The sequence below is a fragment of the Leptonotus elevatus genome, chromosome 7, assembly GCF_054856555.1.
Source record: "Leptonotus elevatus isolate MCC_2025b chromosome 7, RoL_Lele_1.0, whole genome shotgun sequence".
Lineage (NCBI taxonomy): Eukaryota > Metazoa > Chordata > Actinopteri > Syngnathiformes > Syngnathidae > Leptonotus > Leptonotus elevatus.
The window spans coordinates 17,821,416-17,840,371 of NC_141245.1; the positions used below are offsets into that span (position 1 = coordinate 17,821,416).

Sequence of the window (18,956 nt, forward strand, 5' to 3'; positions counted from 1 at the left end):
AATATACCGGTACACACAATTCAGGTTTGGTAATTACCATTCACGAAGATTAACGCAAATGATTTGGGTTGTGTGGATTCGGGCAGCGGTGAACTTGTGGTTGGCATGCCTAATTTACAGGTCTGTGATCCAGGGTTTGAATCTCAGCTGCAGCCTTTCTGTGTGGGGGTTGACGTGTTCTGAGTACAACAGCTTCCATCCACATAAAATGCATATTAGGTTCATTGAAGAATGTGAATGAGGGCTGATCAACTAATACAATTTAAATCAATGCAATTTTCAAATTCCAAAATGGTTGCAAATTCGAATTTTAAAAAAACAGCAGTATTTCTAGCAAAAGCCCCTAGCCCATCGGACCAAAACAGTTATGTTTAATAATTTTTATATTTTCATTGTAATATAACTTAATGTATGCAAGTGTTTGTTAAAAATACATGGAATAGGACCATAAAAAAATAGTTGCATATTAAACTACCATAGCAATATTGTTAACCAGCTGATTGTTTTTCAAAATTGTTCAGTCCTACTCCAAATTTTCCATAGGTGCGAGTGTAAATGCTTATTGTCTAAATGTGCCATTTGATAGGCTGAGTGGAGGCTAAAAATCAGTAAATAGAAAAGAAAAAAAGACAGAAAACATTTTTGACCCGTTTGTTTTAATTCCTTGGTTTCTTTCTTTTTAACATTTCCTCTTAGTTTCTGGAGACAATAAAAGTAAACAAAAAAAACACTTTAAATATTTACAGTAAAGTTCAAGTGTGAAGTCTAAAAACACAGTTATGACAACACCGTTAGCTGGTGGGGAAGGGAGGTGCGTGTGTGTTGGGGGGTCTGCCACAAGATTTCGCGAGTGCCCAGTGCAGAACCAGGCTGTTTCATGATAGAACCGGTGCAATGGAAAAGGGGAATTAGATTGATATTTTGATTTATCCAACATAGAAAAATAAGTATCATAATATTTTTGTGCAGTGTGAAATCAAGTCTACCATATCTATACTTTTTATTTTATTTTATTTTTTTATACTCAACTCATGCTACCTTTTGGGTAGGAAGTCTACTATGGAAATAAAGTCCACCAGGAAGTTGAGAGGTATCAGGATCATTCCTACTTGAAGTGGGTGCTCATGTTGAGGTGACAACGGGTTCAAATGTTTTCCTATGGCTTGACCTCTAAGTGAATCACGTTTTCATCACTGTATAAAAGTAAGGTTGGGGAAAAGAGCTCACCTGATCAGATTTGGAATCACAAATGATATGTTGAGGGCTATAAATACTGTGACGGTATTTTGGGCAGCAGCCATTCTTAACGGGTGAATTATTAAAACTATCATACTAGCAGCTCAGGCCATGCCATGCTCATGCCTTAGGATTTTTTTTTTTTAAATGCTGAAATATTTAAGTAAAAAATGATAAATGGAAGATAAGATAATATAATATTTCTGTCAAAGCAATCAACGAATGTGATTGGGGAGGTGATAACTGGAGGGAAATGAGGTTTCCCGTGGCACCAAATTTAAAAATAAAACATTACAAACTCGGTTTTGTGTCAGTCAGTGTCCGTACAAAAAAAAGACAACCTCTTTTTTTTTTTCCTTCTCTCCAAATGAATTTGCAGTCCTAGTTGCACAACATTTGGGATGTGTGTTACTTATTTTTACCGCCCAGCCTATTGAAAACACTGACAGCTTTGCAATCCATCTGGGCGCCCGCACGGTCCCCCACTCCGGCTCCTGCTCTGGTCGGGATTCCTGCTCCAGTGCTGCTGCTGACTTTGCACTTCACCCCGCTCGCTTTCTGCTTGGCCCTGGGCCGAGTGCTCGTCACTCGGTTGTCCTGCGTGTCAGCAGTTCGGGGGGGCACCGCAGCGGCGGCGCGCTGGAGCTTACCCAGTCTCTGAAGCACGCTGATTTTAGCCGGGGGGATGCCGTTGGAGGAGGACGAAGGAGTGGGCGTGTCGGGTGGCGGTTGTTTAAATTTGCCGCCCATGCGGCGCAGTGTGAAGTGGGCGGGCTTTTTGACGGGCTCGCTCCTTGGGGTGGGAGGCAGCTTTTTGAGGACGCCTGCGTACTGGAGGACGGATCCATCTCCGTCGCTGTCGTCCTCCTGCTGGGTCGCCTCCAACGTCCCCGACCTCGGCGCCGCCCCCACTTCGTCTGCGCGATCCAGACGGCTGAAGACGCCGGTGGGCTGACAGCACAGGAAGCGTGGTAAGCAAGTCAGGAAGTCATTCTCACACATTTGTCGGCTGCTGTTTTGTCATAGTCACCAAATAACCGTGAGCATTCCCTGGTGCACATTTTTCTAGCCTTAAAAGGGGAAGTCAACCCAAAACAAATTCTTGACAATATGTTCTATGCAGCCTCACTAGTCTAATTAGGCCTACTAGTACATTCTGGTTAATATTGCGTTTAGTGGAATATGATGAGTTAAGCAGCAAAATCCAGCAGTCTTTATCATTATCAGAAGGCGGCCATTTTGCCACTTGCTGTCGAGAGAAAATAACATTAATGTTGCTCAGATCTCAGGTAACAACCAATCACAGCTCAGATTCAGGAAACAGGTGAGCTGTGATTGGTCATCGCCTGAGCCGTGAGCAACTGTGATGTCATCTTCACTCGACAACAAGTAGCAAAATAGCCGCCCCCTGAGATGGATAAAAACGGCTGAATTTTGCTTCATAACTCATATTCCACAAATGTAATATTAATCAGAATGTCATGATAAGACTACTGAGGTCACATATAAAATAATATTGTCAACAAATGTTTAGCGTTGACTATGACGTGTGACATGCCAAGTAGCTCCACCCACCTACCAACACCCAAACACACCTTATGATTATCTTCAGTTAATCACATGCATCGTTTTAGCATGTTTTCACAATGAGACATGAAACATAGCATCACGTACTGTCTACCGTCTGCATCCATTCAGCTATCTAAGAAGATCGACTGACGGCCCTCACCTTGTTAGTGCTGGCCGTTGGGTCTGCCTTCGATTCGGCGCCAAGTCTTGAAAACACCGACGTGCGCGTCAAACCTTTTGGGACACAAAGACAGACAACAACATTTGACAGTTTCACACGTTTTGATGAATCAGCGGCGAGTCGAAAATCGAATCGAAAAAATGTCTGCATATCTTGAAAAAAAATTTTTCAGCAGCACATATATTAACCTTATTTGTAAAGAAAAAAAAGAAATACCTATAACTTGTTTCAAATCATATCTAAGCTCGCTTCGTATCAGGAAAAATGAAGCAAATCCCAGAAGGAAGGTTAGCAGATCTTAACGTGAACAAAATCAAGACAAGTTCAGGCAGGAGGTTACGATAGTGTGAAATATTAATAAGAGAGAGACGTAAAGCAAAGGTCAAGCAAGCCATATTCTACCGTGTCTTCCGATTGGAGGTTGAGAGCTTTTAGTAGCGATTAGTCGATTAGCCGCGTCAGGCGTCACGTGGCGAGGCGTCCAAGCCCACTGGTTCAGGCCTACCTTTCTTGGCCTGCTGGGCCAGGATGCGGCGTGTGCGTGGCGTGGTGCCTTTGGGCATGTTGATGATGTACTTGCCTTCCATCTCTGCTGTCACGCGCCGGCGCTTCGCGGCCGACAACCCGGTCCCTTCGTCTTCCGGCTGACTGACAGCTGTCAAACGAGGGAAAGGTGGCAGTCAGATCTATTGCATCGTGGAGGGTTGGGGTGGGGGAGCAAAAGTGGAGCAAGGGGTGTGCTTTACCTGCTTTGCTACCCTTGCTTGCTTGCATGTTGGACACTGTGACCGACAGGCGGTTGTCGGGGCGACGTGCTGGAGTGCCTGGAGGGGAGTCATGGCTCAAGGCGTTGGCTATCATACGAGTTGCTGCTAAGGGATGACACAGAACATTATTTAGCGGCTGGAATGCCACCTTGATTGATTGCTATTAATCCTCAACAGAAGCCAAAAGCTAAAAAGCAGAGCAGTGCGGGGGGAAAAAAATGACCTCTGATTATTCTTGTGGGCGGCGAGTATTGCTGCTAAAGCTGACTGGTACTTACGAGTGTTGGCAGTTCTTCTGAGCTCTGCTTTGACGCTGGTCTGTCCTGAGGAAATGGCCTCTGTGGCCATTTTGCACATATCCTGAATGGGAAAAAATACGCTATATTACACTTAAAATTAAGTGGGTTGTGGTCGAAGAATGTCAACATTAACCCCCCAAAATCTAGAGTTAACTCTTAGCCACATGCTACCATACAAATGGTGTTACATTTAGTACAATGTTACGGCAATGACAAATGACCACTGACAGATCAGTAGTGGTTCACGTCATCCACACGGTAGAAGTAGGCAGCGTGCAGTAGAAAAGGGATGTAAGATGGCATGGGTTTTCGTACTGCCCGCTGTCAACCTTCCAACGTCTCCACAGTGGGATCTGACCTGCCTATGGACGATCTTGGCGTGTTTGAGAATGGCAATGATGTCGCCGACAACCGAGATGCCGAGGTCCATCATGATGTCCTTGTTCAAGTCCATCAGCATGTTCTTCTGAATTCTGTAGCAACACGGAGAAAAAAAAAAATATATATATATATATATATACACAGTAAATCCCTCTTCATCTGCGGTTCCGGGTTCGTGCCATCGCTATATTTTTTTTTTTTTACGGTTAGAAACTATGTTTGAAATTCATCTATTTTTAGTGCAATTCTACTCTCTATCACTAGATGGTGGCACACAACTCACAAAAGGTTCATTTTATAATGTCCATCTTAGAGTATGATAACGGGTGTAAAGTTAAAATGAAAAGTCGTGATTGTCACACCCACCTAAGTGGGGCGAAATTCGTTCTCCGCATTTGACCCATCCCGAGGGAGCGGTGAGCAGCAGCAGGAGCCGTGCTCGGGAATCATTTGGTGATCTAACTCCCCAATTCCAACCCTTAATGCTGAGTGTCAAGCAGGGAGGCAAATGGGTCACAATTTTATAGTCTTTAGTATGTTGCGGCCGGGGACTGAACCCGCGACCTCCCAGTCTCAGGGTGGACACTACCACTAGGCCACGTCGAAAAGCAAGACTGCAATGGATTTAAAACAACTTTGTTTTGAAATGTTGAAATTTGATACGCGAGAGCGCACACACACACAAAATCAAATACAATAATAACAAACCACATTTTCTTATTAATAAAGTTTGATGAATGTATGTATTGCTTTGTGATAAGAGTTCTAGGAAAATATGTAATTGTTTGGGTTAATTTGGCTATTTTTATGGGATGCAGAACACTCAAATGAGGCACATTATTTTTTCCCCGGCGCTTTATGAATTTTTTCTTCTTCTTTTTTTTTTTTGCTCACAACTTCTTCTCACTTGAAAAATAATCACTTACAAGGAACAGATTATGCTGATGTGTTTGGTATTTGGAATTTATTATGAGAGGATTGAGGACAAGCAGTTCAGAGAATGGATGGATTATGGTCATCATATAAACATGAGAACCGACTTTTAATTGCTTTTATACAGAAAGTTAGTCACAATGTGCTTACCTGTTGTCCACGAAGGAGACTGCATAGGTGACAGCCAGGCCGGCTGGGATGCCAGCATCCTTGAAAAACTGGATCCACTCTGAAGTGGCTAAGAGGAGAAAAACATAAAGTCAGCAAACTGGCGGTTAACAGATAAATAGCATTTCCATTCATTTCAATGAGGAAAGTCGATTTGAGACCTGATGCGTTTTAGGTCTGTTTTGTTAAACTACCTACACTCACTTGGCCATTCTTAAAAGCACATCTTGACGATTCAATACACGAGAACTGTCAAAAAGTCTGGCTTCATATCAATATTGAACGAAATGGTCATACAGGTACTGGCCTAACAGTAATTGATTTAACTAGAGCAAACATATCACAGATGATCCACAGAAGACCAGTGGGAGATAAGTTAAGTGTAACACATGCTGACCACAAGCAGCTGGAGGTTATTTATAACCACTCAAACTCGTGGCTGGTGCAAAGTGATGGCGGCAGCTGCCACAACAATGGCTCATCCCGACATGTCCAGCACAACACGCCCTCGTTTAGAGTCAGCAACACGAACAAACATGAGTCGTTAAATGCAACGCCAGATCTAATTTAACATGACACTTGATTGATATTTTTGAAGGTTAGCGCGACGTCGTTGCAAAATGTCGACATAATACGACTAACATTAATTATGTCTGCAATTCCACATGCGATTGCCTCATCACGACATTTCACCGGCAAACGGAATTCATTCATTCAAGCGCCAACGTAAAGAAGGACCTATTTAGCATCGTGCTAGCATTAGCTAAGGAGCGACTATTGTCACGAATAAAATACCACCGACGGCCATTCGCGACATAAACCACCCAAAAGCGGTCTAAGATGTTGTCATTGTGTGAAAACAATGACGTAGACCACAGTGAAGGAAAAACGGGAAAATGCGGTGTTAAATGATGAGATTCTCAAGCCGGGCCTTTTCGGTCTCTCACCTGTTGTCACCGACGCCATGTTTACAGAAATGTACAGTGACGTCACTGTTCCGCGACGTCATTTCCTCTCCTTGTCCTTCACTTCCCGTGCTTAATGAAGTTTCGACTACGAGCGCTAGAGGGCGCGTGCGCACACACGTAGGATAGCCTTGTCAGAAATTAGTTTGGCCCAGGAATTCTCGAGGAACCCTTAATCCGTGACGTCACGTGAAAGAGTTTTTATTTAATTATTATTATTATTATTATTATTATTATCTGTAAACATTAACAAAAACTCACCAAAACTACACGTGTATTGCTCAAGCCCCTCTTTCGCCCAGGGAGAGAAAAAATCCTGGAGCCATGCCTGCTTATCCTCATTAGAATTGTGAGGTGTGGCCTAAGTGAGCTGGAACTTTTGGGTGATAATGGATATAAATAATATTGCTTGTTCATGGATGAGCTTGAGTCTATCCCACGACTTTGGGCAAGTGGGGTACAACCAGTATTGGTTGCCAGCCAGTCACAGTGCATAACAAACACTCATCCATCCAATACCAAAATCACTTCAACATCATGCTGCCCCATACACAATCAATCCACACACAAAAATAGGTTTTAAAAAATCACGATTATTGTTATTATTTTTATTAATAGGTCAATTTGATTCAATATTTAGCCGACATTTTCCAAATTTACATATGCTTTCAGTTTGTTACAAATTTTCAACAATTGGTAAATACACAAAGGCAAAGAAAATGAATAACTCTCATCTACACGTGAGAGACATGCATCTCAATGATATACCGGTTACTGTAATTCTGTTGCATGTTAACTGCATTTGATTAAAGCAACCAAACTCAGTTCGGTCTATACTTTATTGATCTTGAGAAAAACATCTTATGACCCAATTCAGTTAATTAAGGATTCGAGTCTTGTGTGGACATCAATTTTTAAAAACATTTTCAATGCAGAAGCTCAATAGATTTGTCACATATTTTGGTCCCCTTCAAGCATAACAAGCCTGGCATTAACATTAGAAAAATAAAGTATATATATTTATATATACTATATATATATATGTCAAGGCTATCTGACATTATATATGCAGACAATAATAATATCCATAGCACCCTGATGTCAATATGTAGCTGTAAATATAAGTACAATAATATAAGTTATTGTCACATATCCAACAAAAAAAATCTTTGGCTCTTTCACTGTGTTAACCTAAAATGTATATGGTATATCATTATGTTATGTGACAATGATAAAGTTTGCAGCAAAAAATAATAAACATGTACAATGTCAAATAGGGGGGAAAAAAAGATGAAAGACTGAAACAAATAAATGTGTAAGCAGAAATAAATGAACATAAATGATGCAAACCAATTATGAATAGCATTTCTCCACGGCAAATAAATGTCACACTAAGTTTGCGAGAATATTTGAGCCGTATTTTTGTAGCAATACATCTTCAAACAGGACATAAAGTAGCAGTCAGTTCATCATCCCTGACTAATAGTTGCTACATTATGTTCACTCAAGAGCGTCGTTAAGTATTGCATTTCATACCAAAAAAACCCACAACTGTGTGTGGACATGTGACTTGTGCAGAATAATACAAACACATTGCAACATTCATCTCAGCATAGAAAAATAGGAGCAACTCTTGTTCAATTGATGCGATCACATCCGTTGTGCAAGTACAGGACAAGCGGGTTGATTGTGTCCTATTCATAGAAAGTTCAAAGGAATCCAGAAAGGAAAGGAAATAATGCATGTGTGTTCAGTGCAAGGGCCTCTGAGGTGTCATTCACACATTCAATGTTGCCTTGAATATTCTTAATCATCAACATTGATTATTGTTACCACGGAATGACAAGTTGATTAATATGTTTCCAGAGATTTGCGTGGAATTCACTACTCTGTCTGGAGCAAAATGTAAATTGTGGCACGTCCAACTGAAACCGCCTTTTTTTTCTTCTATCATGATTGTAAAGTAGCACCACAAAGAAGAACAACTATGTACATGAGAACTACTGAATATGTTGACACGCCAGAACATATTCTCATCACATTTGCATTTTGTAGGAAAAAAAAATACTCAAAAAGGAATCGCCAAATACTTCTTAATCAGCTGTTCAAAAAGCGAGGTCCACCCATTCTCTGAGCACCAAGAGCCACTCAGATAAAAAGAAAAGAAAAGAAAAGAAACTATACCATCAATTTGCATTATTTGGATGAAACATTTTTACTTCTTTATTAAAAAATAAAGCCTCTTATGTAAACTGATATGTTTGTCCTTCAAATACACTTTTTGACTATTGAACAATATTATTGGTTTTATTGTCAGGCAGAAACACGAATAGATAACATGTTTTGTGTAAATGTAACAGTGACTTCAGTACACTGTAGTTGTTGTTTTTTTTATTAAGATTTTTTAAGATAAAGTGGCGGCGTCAGTAGCTTTGGGTCAGACCTCACAGGAAATAATTAGACAAAACAATAGGCGTCATCACAACCTCGTAACATAGTCATAGTTACATACATACATTGACTTTGTCTTGGATAGTGCTTTTATACTGTTTATAAAACATAAATACATATGGCGAGAGGCAGTAACATCGTGCTTCATGTTAAGGGACAGGGCCATTTTTTTTTAAAACCTATCATATATATCTCTATATTTTTCTTTCATTCTCTTAGAAAAATACTCATTTTAAAACTAAATCTCAGTAACATCTTTCAAATTTCTTCATTGACAAAAATATCCCCCTTTAGAGCTGCAACACATTCATGTTCGACAATCATAGCACATACACTTATATATATATATATATATATATATATATATCTTTATACAAACGGGCATATAGACTTGGAACAAGATTTTTTTTTTATACTTTCGACACACACAAAAAACTTTTAAGTGCACTGCATACCTCCAACGTTGCCACATAAAAACACAATCAAATCCAGGGGGGGGGGGGGGATATACAACGCAACAACAAGAGTTGGAGGTGGACTGCGTGTGGGGGTACAAGTAAAAGCAGAACAATCAAATACATAAAAAAAGACATTAAAAATATGTAACAAGTGTCACTGGAACGTACGAGGAAAAACAAATGGCACAAATTCACAGGCAAAGAGAGAGAGAGGACGCTGGAGCCGTCGCGTCCGCCCCGGAATGTTCTCCTCTTTTTGTTCCCCGGGTTAGCCTCCACGACAACCTCACTCAAGAAAGAAATAAACAGGCCAGGTGCACTCATGTGCACGCCCCGTGTTTGGAGGTTGTCTTGCGTCTCCCATTAAAAGGCAAACAGGCGGGGGGAGAAAAGCACAACGCGGAGATTCAAAAAGCCATGGCGGCGTGGTGAAAGCTGGATCTTTTACGTCAACCGCACCGGTTGACTCAAGAAGACGTTGTACTTTAAATCCAAAGGCTTCTTCGGTTTTTTTAGGTGAATGTTTGAGGGCATCGACTGCCGTCTTGACAAACCACCTCCCAAAATAGGATCTGATTCGACGTGAAAACAACAGAGACATCAATAGGGAAACTCCACACCTAAAACATAGAACTGGAGAAGCCTTTTGGATTAAAAAGGTGAAATCATCTTCAACAAACAAATCCAGTTGCCTCATCTCGACCTTTACTCTAACATGAATAACTGAGAATCTACACGCGGATCTTTTACTTGCTTTTTTTTTTTTTTTCTTGCTTTGCATTTGGCTCACAACAACAAAAGCATCTCTCCAGAGCCACTCAATGCGCCTCGTCTGAAGACCTCCGACTGGCTTTTTTTTTTTTTTCCCTTCTTCATCAACCGTACATCCGAATGTCGCCTTGCAGCGGCTCCCAGTGAAGGGTGCGCTTGTTTGGAACACGTTGCAGAATCCCGGTCTGGGTCGACATGGAGCGGGTTAAGGTGTGTGAGAGGGTTAGGTTGGGGGGCCGGGCCATTCACTCAAGGTCCCAGGGGCTGGAGGGGGTCTTCGGGCTCTCGGGCGTGGAGGACTTCAAGCAGAGAGGGGGAGAAACACAAGAGACAGAAACAACAACGATGCTGGCATGGCAGAGGAATCGTAACAACGCGGTGATCGCCGACTTCCGCGAGGAAGCTGAGGGATGGAGGGTTAGCGGTAAGTGTCTCTCCTCTGGGCACGGGGCAAAAGAGGAGGTGAAGGATGGATGGGAGACGCTCAGAGGGAACAAGGTGGGGGGGTGGGGGTTCACCGGTGCAGATTGTAGCAGCTCACTGAAGACCGAGTTTGGTTTAATCAGTATCTTACGCGCACTCTGCCTGATTGACGTTTGCAATTTGAATCCGTCTCTTGGAATGCGCGTTAATTTTTGTTCTTTAACTCAATGCGGGACGGTCAGCCCCTACTCAGCGAGCGTTAAGGTATGTGCAAGTTTGGTCGGTCAGTCAGAGCGCCAGCAGGGAAGGCGAGTTCAAGGAATCGGATGACTGCTCGCTACTGCTGTTCCGATGGTTGGCACTGACCCCGCAGGCTCCCTCTGGGTAGGTGAACACAAATGAAGATGTGTATGAAGCGCTGTGGCTGGCAATGCCCGCATCGTCATGGTTACCACCACCACCACCGCCACAACCACCGCCACCGTCGCCGGCCATGAAGCACGGCCCGCCAGGTGCCGCCGCCTCAGTCGGGCCATAGAAAGAACGAGAAAACTCTACCTCCTGTATCATTCCCTGCTGAGGCTGCTGGATTTGCTGCTGCTGCTGCTGCTGAGGCGGAATCTGCGACTGTGTGGAGGCCGCGTGGCCTGAGTAGGCAGGAGGCAGATAGAAAGAGTCTTCCTTCCCAGCCATGCCCGCAATGGAGGAGGGGGCATGTATGGTCTGGGCGGGGAGCTGCGCCGAGCTTGGCTGAGGCTGCTCCTGGTACAGGATCTTGCAGTTGGGCTGGTGGGCCACCAGGACAAACTCCAGGCGCTCCTTCTCCTTTTGCAGCTCAGAGATCTCCGCCTCCAGCTCGGCCTTCTCCTCCTCCAGGATGTCCGTCTCCTGTGTGGGCGGGGAGACGAGCAAAGGATGAGAAAAGGTGATGGAAAGTGACGGGTCTACTGAAGGTACACTCTTAACAGTTGGGACAAAAATAATCCAAAATGGGCCAAGAATGGACCAACCCAACTTTTTGAATTATTTAACCCAAAAAGTTGCATCAAATTCAATTAATAACCCACAAAGCTTATAAGGGTTATTCGCTTGATCCAACATTTTGGGTTCATTGAATAACCCGATTGGAGTGAGTCAAAAATGAACCGACCAAACCTTTTGAGTTATTTACCCCAAAATGTTGGGTCAGATTAAATTAAAAGCCCATAAAGCAACTTTTTGGGTACATTTAATAACCCAATTGAATTGGGTTAAAAATAAACTGACACAACTTTATGAGTTATTTAACCCAAAAAGTTGGGTCAAATTAAATGAATAACGGGGTTGTTTTGTGGGTGATTCATTTGCCCCAACTTTTTGGATTTATTTAATTCAATTGGGTTAAAAATGAACTGACCTAACTTTAGAAATGAGTCCAATTAAAGGGATAACCCACAAAGCAACACAATTATATGGGTTGTTTTGTGGGTTATTCATTTGCTCCAACTTGTTGGGTTACGTAATATAATAACCCAATTCAATTGGGTTAAAAATTAACTGACCCAACGTTGTGACTATGAGTTATTTAACCCCAAAAAGTTGGGACAAATTAAATGAATAAGTAAGTACGCAAACTGGTATGTTGAGATGAAAGCCCGGAAAAATCATCAATCACGTCATCACTTAATCAACTTTGACTTGATTATCATCACCTTAGCATCGATTACAAAATAGTTGAAGTTGTTAATACGCACGCCTGCCAAATCAACTTGGGCCCAGTGAAAGATGTCTATCAACAATTTACATCAGAGTGATTTCGTTTTTAAATATGATGTAATGATGGCAGCATGGCGCCCTAGTGGTTAGCTCGTCCGCTTTACAGTCGCAGTTCTGGCCTTCGGGATTTTAATCTGAACTCCGACCTTCCAGTATGGAGTTCTGTTTACATTCACTCATTCCTACAGCATGGGCCCATCTTACCGACTGCAGCCTGTCCGTGAGTTCCCGCCGCCGGTTTCGGCACTTGGCGGCGGCCAGTTTGTTCCTCTCGCGACGGACACGTCGCTTCTCCTCCTCCTCTGGAGTCAGCTAGGGCAAAGAGAAGACGTGTTAAAGTCATAAATAGTCATAATGTATTGTCTCCAGTGAGTTGATATCTTTATGTGTAGAAGTATTTGTAGCAGGGGTTGGGATCCTTTTTTTTCCTATCAGTGTTGTTTTGGTTATACTATCCTGGAAGGGCCATACTAAATGAATCAAAAATATGACCATCGGTGGGTGAAATGTTCTCTTTATAGAACTTCCTCGAAAGGGCCACTGGTGATGCAGTAGTACGATTGTCTAGGCCAGCGGTCAGCAAAATTTCCTGTCTAAAGAGCCATTTTAGGCTAAATAAACAACCAAAAATCTGCCTGGAGCCGCAAAGCATTTGAAGGTGGAAGATTGTAATCAGTATATTAGTGTTAGTTTAATGTGTTGAGGGCCTAAGAGCAAATTTGAGCTGCACCGCAATACGAAAATTATGACAGCAGCATCCAATATGTACACATTGATTTTCTTCTGCCTTCCCTCTTCTGTTTTGGGATTTTTTGGGGTAATTTTTCATACACTTTTTTCGAGTTTTCTGTCTTTCAGTAAAAAAATTCTGACATTTTTGACGATTCTATGGACATATCATGGTCTTTATTAATAATTTAATTAATTTATTTTAATTAATTTATTTATTTTTACGGTTTTTCAGCCCTTTTTGGCTATAATTTTTGGGCAATTTTGTGGACATTTTATGATATTTTTTTGCCTTTGTTTTTAGACATTTTATGGTTAAAATTTAAAAGTTTTCTTTTGTGCTTTTTTTTTTTTTATTCAATTGTCTGACGTTTTTGGCAATTTCATGGACACTTTGTGGTCATTTCCTGCTTTCCCTCATTTTATGTTTACTTTCTGCTCATTTTCAGTAAGTTTTTCTTTCTTTTTTCTGACAACATGCGCTTGTAAACAGTTAGCTGTCTTTATATGTGCTCTGTGGCAACCAGTCTAGGTTATAGTCCGCTATTCGCCCCGAGTCAGTTGGGGTAGGCTCCAGCCCGCTGTGACCAGAGGCCAGGCCAGATCAAATGCTACCCAGTAACCTAAAACCACCCATTCTTAGGTTTGCTCTCAACAAACAATGTAAGCAAAATTCATGTGGTAGAGAATGTGTCAAATGTGAGTGCCAACAAACACACCATCCAAGCACACACACTTACTAACACACCAACATCTCCGTCTTCACTCACAGACTCTTCTCTAGTGCGGCGGCTACGGGTTCTGGACTGGCGGATGGGGCCCGGTGCTGGCCCGGGGGTGTCCGAACTCGGAGGAGTGAATGCAGATCCGGAGGAATAACTGGGACCCGGCATGTCATAGGGGTCAACCAGCGACACCGGCCGGGTCATGGTGCAGGTGCCGGTGGTGGCGCTCTGCCCCGAGGCCTGGGAGGAGCTGAGGGTGGGCTGAATCATCCACTGCAGGTCCTGACTGGTGGTGATGGCAGTGACGGTCGGCACGAATGAGCCGGGCATCTCCCCTCCGCCGCTGGATGCTGGCCCGCTGCCCACAATGCTCAAGCCAGCTGCGGCTGACACACACTCCTGGGCAGGACACATGGACATGTAGTCTTACACACCATTCATAAAACTTATCTTCGAGGCAGGATTTCTTGTGCTGGTATCACAAGTCAATATCTGGGGTTTAATAAACTATTCAGGACCGTATATTTTTAATGCATTAGATATAGAGTCGCTGATGATGTAGTGGTTCACTCGCCTGACTTCCGGGCAGGCAGCGTGGGTTCAGTTCCCACTCATTGACGGTGTGAATGCGAGTGTGAATAGCTGTTATGCCCTGTGACTGGTTGGTGACCAGTTCAGGGTGTCGTCGGCTCCAGCACACCGCGACCCTGACCAGGATAAGCAGTATAGAAAATGGATAGGTGGACATTTGGCATGAATTGACAAAATAAAAATAAAATGCCTTCGTTGTTGTTGTTTTTTTGTTACTGACGTGCCTTAGTGTTTCGTTGCTTTTAGTGCCGAAACCCAATGTCTTTTAATGAAATAATCATTGAATATGGAAATGATGGCTGGCTAAAGAGCACAGTGGACATATGGTTAGCATGTCTTCCAACAGTTATGACGTTCAAATATCAGTTTTCTCCAGAAACTTTGGCTTCCTCGCACATTTCAACTACACTATGACATCACTTCCTTATCGCATTACTTACCAAAATGAGAAATTCAGGACTGGTTACTCTTGTACAGGGGTCGTGGCCACTAGGTAGGCCCCAAGGACTATATGAGTAACTTGCAGGCCTGTTCTAAAAACAACTAACCAGTGATGGGACATTGTAATTTCCAAGGAATGTTGTTGACCGGATTGTTTGAAAATGTAAACGCCGGCAGAGATAGATAGAACGTAAGTGTATTGACATTCATCTGTTTCCTAAATTGTAAAATCATTGTTGATAATTATTTTGAGAAATAAGTTATGCAATCAAAATTTCTTATTTCAGACAATTTCTTAGTTCAGAAGCGTGCATCAAACTGGTAGTCCTTTGCATTAAACAGTTCCCAAGAAGTAGCTCTCAGTTTCAAAAGGTTGGGCAAACCTGTTGTAATGTGAAAAAAAAAAGGGGGGGGGAGCCCTTGAGCAAAGCATCAAACCCTCTACTACACCTTAAATAATACAATTGCTTAATAAATATTTATTTTATTGAGATTCTTTGTCATTTGTTTTTGTTTGTTCACCCCTTGGGCTGCTCCTTTAAAAAAAAGAATCAATAATTCATTATTATTGTTTGTTTTTGTAATACAGTGTAATGTAACCATTACATTTGATTTGGAAAATAAAATTGTATACATGTTAATTTAATAATAAATTATCGTCATTATTTTATGTAATTTTAACCAGAAAGCTTGCCGCTTGAACGGAGCGATCGTGAAGCCCCATCTTTTCTTTTGCTGGTCATTTGTTTTGTTCAACTACAACAAGGCTGACTATCAGAATTTAATATTCACAGCAGTGAGAGAAGACCGCGCCGCGTCGACCAATTGCGTGCCTCCTTTTGTCACACAAGGTCCCTCCTCCTTCTTCCTCCTCCCCCGTCACACCCCCGGCTGGTGTTCCCCTTGACAACGAGACGTAGCATTCCAAAATAGAACGACCATTTACGTCAACGCTTCAGTGAGAGAGGGCGAGAGACATCCACATGGAGCGAGAGAGAGAGAGAACCATGCAGAGTGGTGGATCTGAGTGGAGAGGCGGGGCTTCACGAGTGACGTAGGAAGCATGCAGCTGTGTGGCACCGGCAACAAGAAGCAAGCACGTTTTCCGAGCCTGGAGCCGGTACCGATTTTTTTTTTTTGCACCGTGTACACACTCGGAAACATGTCTATAGAACATTACTAACGCCAACAGTTTACAAACATTTTTAAATGCGGATGAAAATCGATGCTGGCTAGCTAACGAGCTATTTCCGGTGTTAACTCCGTGCATTAAACAGTAATAGAAAATTTAGTCACGTTTAGGTGGGTTTGTTCCGACTTACCTGCGGAGCACTGGTGGTCGGCGGGCTCCCGAAGGAGTCCACGGAGGAGAGGTAATGGGACTCTATGGACGGAGACGAGCTACCACGGGATCCGTTGTCGGGTTCGCCGGGGAACCCTTGGTACATCTCCCCGCGGGGGCCGAAAGGGACCTTGACACCTGCAAATTATTTCGTAAAATTGTCTTCTGTGTTTATATAAACACACACGTAGCGATGCTAGGTAGGTAATGTTGTCTGTTGTTGGAATAAATGCCAAAAAAAATAAATAATAAAATAAAAAAAAAACTCGCATATGAGTGATATTTTATGCGTACAAACCGAGAAACTCACCGTTACTTGTCTTGTTGCCGTTTCCCGGTGAGGCGCTCCTGGTGTCTTTCCAAAAAAGTTGCATGAAGAAGCTTTAATCCACTTCCCCGCGACCAGCAAGCGGGGTGAAATTCTTCCGAAACTGTGTGTTGTCCTTCCTTTCCCCGTGTTCAAACTACTTCTTCGATACGAAGCTTAATAGATCCATAAAGTCCGATTGGCGGCACGACCCGACGAATGCACGGCGTTATTACGGTACAAACAAGCAGATTTTGTCTTATGAATGAATCCTCCTTGAGTAGCCTACAACCGAGGCATTTAAGTCCCGCCTCGGGGTTCCGCTGACGTACATGCCCATATTTGTACACCGCTGTTGTGTTTTGTATCCTTGGTGACGTCGAGGGATTCCCTCTCGCACTGAAATGAGCCAAAGCTTAACTCGCCGGCGGATAATAATAGACGCTATTCTTTTTTTGAATAATTTCCAACGCAAAGGGTGTATTTCTCACCGTCTGACTATTTAGGAGAGGAAACTTATGGATTGTAAGTCTTACAAGTGTGGAAAAAGTCATGTATTGGGGGACAATAACTAGGTCAGCAACATAATACATAGGCTACTTTACTAACTTTACAGTACTGGGCTTAAGTTATGTTGACCACTATTTGAGGTTTATTCTAACAATATTTGAATAGTGATATTGGTATTAAAGTTTTATCCTGTAAAAGGGAAAATTTAGGTCAGTGGTTCCAAACTTTTTAAATTATGTCAGTGATTTTAATTATACAATAGAAAGAAGAAGAAAAAAATACTATTTCACAAACAGAAAACAAATCATGAATGCTATGCACGAATATACTGTAAGTTCATAAAATAAATATTATAAAAATATATTGTTTACAATTTTGACTTTGTCTCTACTTCCTGTAATTGTTAATACTTGTATGTGTCCAATTACGACAGCCAACAGAAATCCAGTGGAGAGTGCATGTGTTTTTATTTGCTACTGTATTCAAAACTCCTGCACTTTAAATACACAAACGCATTCTATGTACTTTACTGTATTCTATGTACTTTTTTTTGCATGTTTTGTGAAACAATATGCTGCTGACAGCTTGGCTAGGTCATCATTTGAAATTAAACCTTAGTCTAAACAGTTTTTTTTTTTTAAATTAACCTGGTTAAATAAATGTTTAAAAAAAAAAGTATGATTTCACTCTATATGTCGAAATGACTGCTGTGAATTGTTTTAATTAAATGATCACTACAGTGGATTTTTTAGTTGTTTGCCTCTGGTCATTAATTAATCATTTTCTACATTTCTATTTTGTCCTTATTAGGGCTTTGTATGAGCACACAAACACAGGGAGAACATGAAAACTCATACAGAAACGAGATTAGAACCAAGAACATCTGAATTTTGTTACGGACATACTAACCACTATAGGCGACTGTGCTACCAAATACGCTCTAACAGTCAAAAAAGAACCACATTTTGGGTCAAAAAGAGACCAGCCAAACTTGTGGTGTAACTCATTTGAACGCAAAAATTTGGTCAAGTCAGTAAATGACAAAACGCTTTTTTTCTTCCCCCACCCAAAACTAACTTTTTTTTTTTCTTTTTCACAATAATTTAAAATACATGTTGACTTGGTCAACCTACAGCTAGTGGACCATACATTGCCTGACCCACAAACACTCAGTTGATAAACATCACAGCTTCGCCCTCGAAGGGCCGCTGATAAAAGATGAGACAGTTTTACGTAGTTTTTTTTTTAATCAGATTTTGATCTAGTCGTAATAGTATTTCTAGGGACGTGTGTGACTAATGTGTTCAAACGGCTTCCCTGCGTGCTTTTGTATGCCACATAAATCCCTTTTGTAGTCGTTCTCAGGACACACCCTACGAGGAGAATGCTGAGTTTGCCACTTTCACAAAGCGAGATCCTTTTCATTGACGTAATCCGTTTACCTGGATGGCTCCAAGCCAATGTAATCCAGTACGTGAAGAAAAAAAAAGCACTGCAGGGAAAAGGACACACTGAATCTGACTTTTTTTTTTAGCAGCTTCTGTAGTCCAATGTTCAATGTTAGACAACGAGGCGCTCTAAAGCTGCCTCGCCAGCTCCAAGACCCAGTCAACACGCAGGCTTTCTTTTTTGCCCCTTGCTCGCCGAGTCGCCATTGTTCCTTCTCTCTGTGACATATGCGTGCACTCGCAACTGACGAGGCGCTCTAATGATGCCAACTCAGTGGACTATCCGATTGGAAGATTTCGGGGTGTAAGGATCGCTAGCTAACTAGCTGCACGTCACAATTGTGCTAATAATTTCTGATGTCAACGAAGGAGCTCGAGTTCTGACATAAACGGGGAGGGGCAACTTTTAGCAACGGCCAAAAATATCAGGAAAAGTGAAATGGTGAAAAACAGCTTAATACCGTACTCTATCCCCATAATTGAATGCTACGTGGTTCTTAGTCTTG

General features: G+C 42.0%; 2 protein-coding genes across 6 annotated transcripts; both read right to left on the reverse strand.

Annotated features, from left to right (window-relative positions):
* Positions 1-646: 646 nt before the first annotated feature.
* c7h19orf47 (chromosome 7 C19orf47 homolog) lies at positions 647-6,558 on the reverse strand. Of its 3 annotated transcripts, none has more exons than XM_086081601.1 (8): positions 6,482-6,558; positions 5,517-5,604; positions 4,411-4,525; positions 4,032-4,113; positions 3,733-3,855; positions 3,492-3,641; positions 2,966-3,039; positions 647-2,187 (listed from the first exon to the last, which is right to left on the reverse strand). In XM_086081601.1, the coding sequence occupies exons 1-8, from the start codon at positions 6,498-6,500 to the stop codon at positions 1,645-1,647; spliced, it is 1,194 nt and encodes a 397-aa protein (XP_085937727.1). In that variant the 5' UTR covers positions 6,501-6,558; the 3' UTR covers positions 647-1,644. The 3 variants fall into 3 exon arrangements, with proteins under 3 accessions (XP_085937727.1, XP_085937728.1, XP_085937726.1); XM_086081602.1 differs by having other exon boundaries at positions 3,567-3,641; positions 3,733-3,858; XM_086081600.1 differs by having other exon boundaries at positions 3,733-3,858.
* Positions 6,559-7,086: 528 nt separating this feature from the next.
* fosb (FosB proto-oncogene, AP-1 transcription factor subunit) lies at positions 7,087-16,865 on the reverse strand. 3 transcript variants are annotated; one of them, XM_086080908.1, is made up of 6 exons: positions 16,496-16,853; positions 16,166-16,323; positions 13,827-14,210; positions 12,562-12,669; positions 11,161-11,490; positions 7,087-10,982 (listed from the first exon to the last, which is right to left on the reverse strand). In XM_086080908.1, exons 1-6 carry the CDS (start codon positions 16,557-16,559, stop codon positions 10,917-10,919), a joined length of 1,110 nt encoding a protein of 369 aa, XP_085937034.1. In that variant the 5' UTR covers positions 16,560-16,853; the 3' UTR covers positions 7,087-10,916. The 3 variants fall into 3 exon arrangements, with proteins under 3 accessions (XP_085937034.1, XP_085937033.1, XP_085937032.1); XM_086080907.1 differs by having other exon boundaries at positions 7,087-11,490; positions 13,857-14,210; positions 16,496-16,865; XM_086080906.1 differs by having other exon boundaries at positions 7,087-11,490; positions 16,496-16,861.
* Positions 16,866-18,956: the final 2,091 nt, after the last annotated feature.

Coding starts and splice junctions, on each gene's coding strand:
- c7h19orf47 (XM_086081600.1), bottom strand. Junction 4,114..4,410: donor CCAAGATCGTCCATAGGCAG/GTCAGATCCCAC, acceptor TTTCCCATTCAG/GATATGTGCAAAATGGCCAC. Junction 2,188..2,965: donor CAACGGCCAGCACTAACAAG/GTGAGGGCCGTC, acceptor CTGTGCTGTCAG/CCCACCGGCGTCTTCAGCCG.
- fosb (XM_086080906.1), bottom strand. CDS start 16,559: ATGCAACTTTTTTGGAAAGACACCAGGAGCGCCTCACCGGGAAACGGC. Junction 16,324..16,495: donor CGGCAACAAGACAAGTAACG/GTGAGTTTCTCG, acceptor AATAATTTGCAG/GTGTCAAGGTCCCTTTCGGC. Junction 11,491..12,561: donor TCACGGACAGGCTGCAGTCG/GTAAGATGGGCC, acceptor CCGCCCACACAG/GAGACGGACATCCTGGAGGA.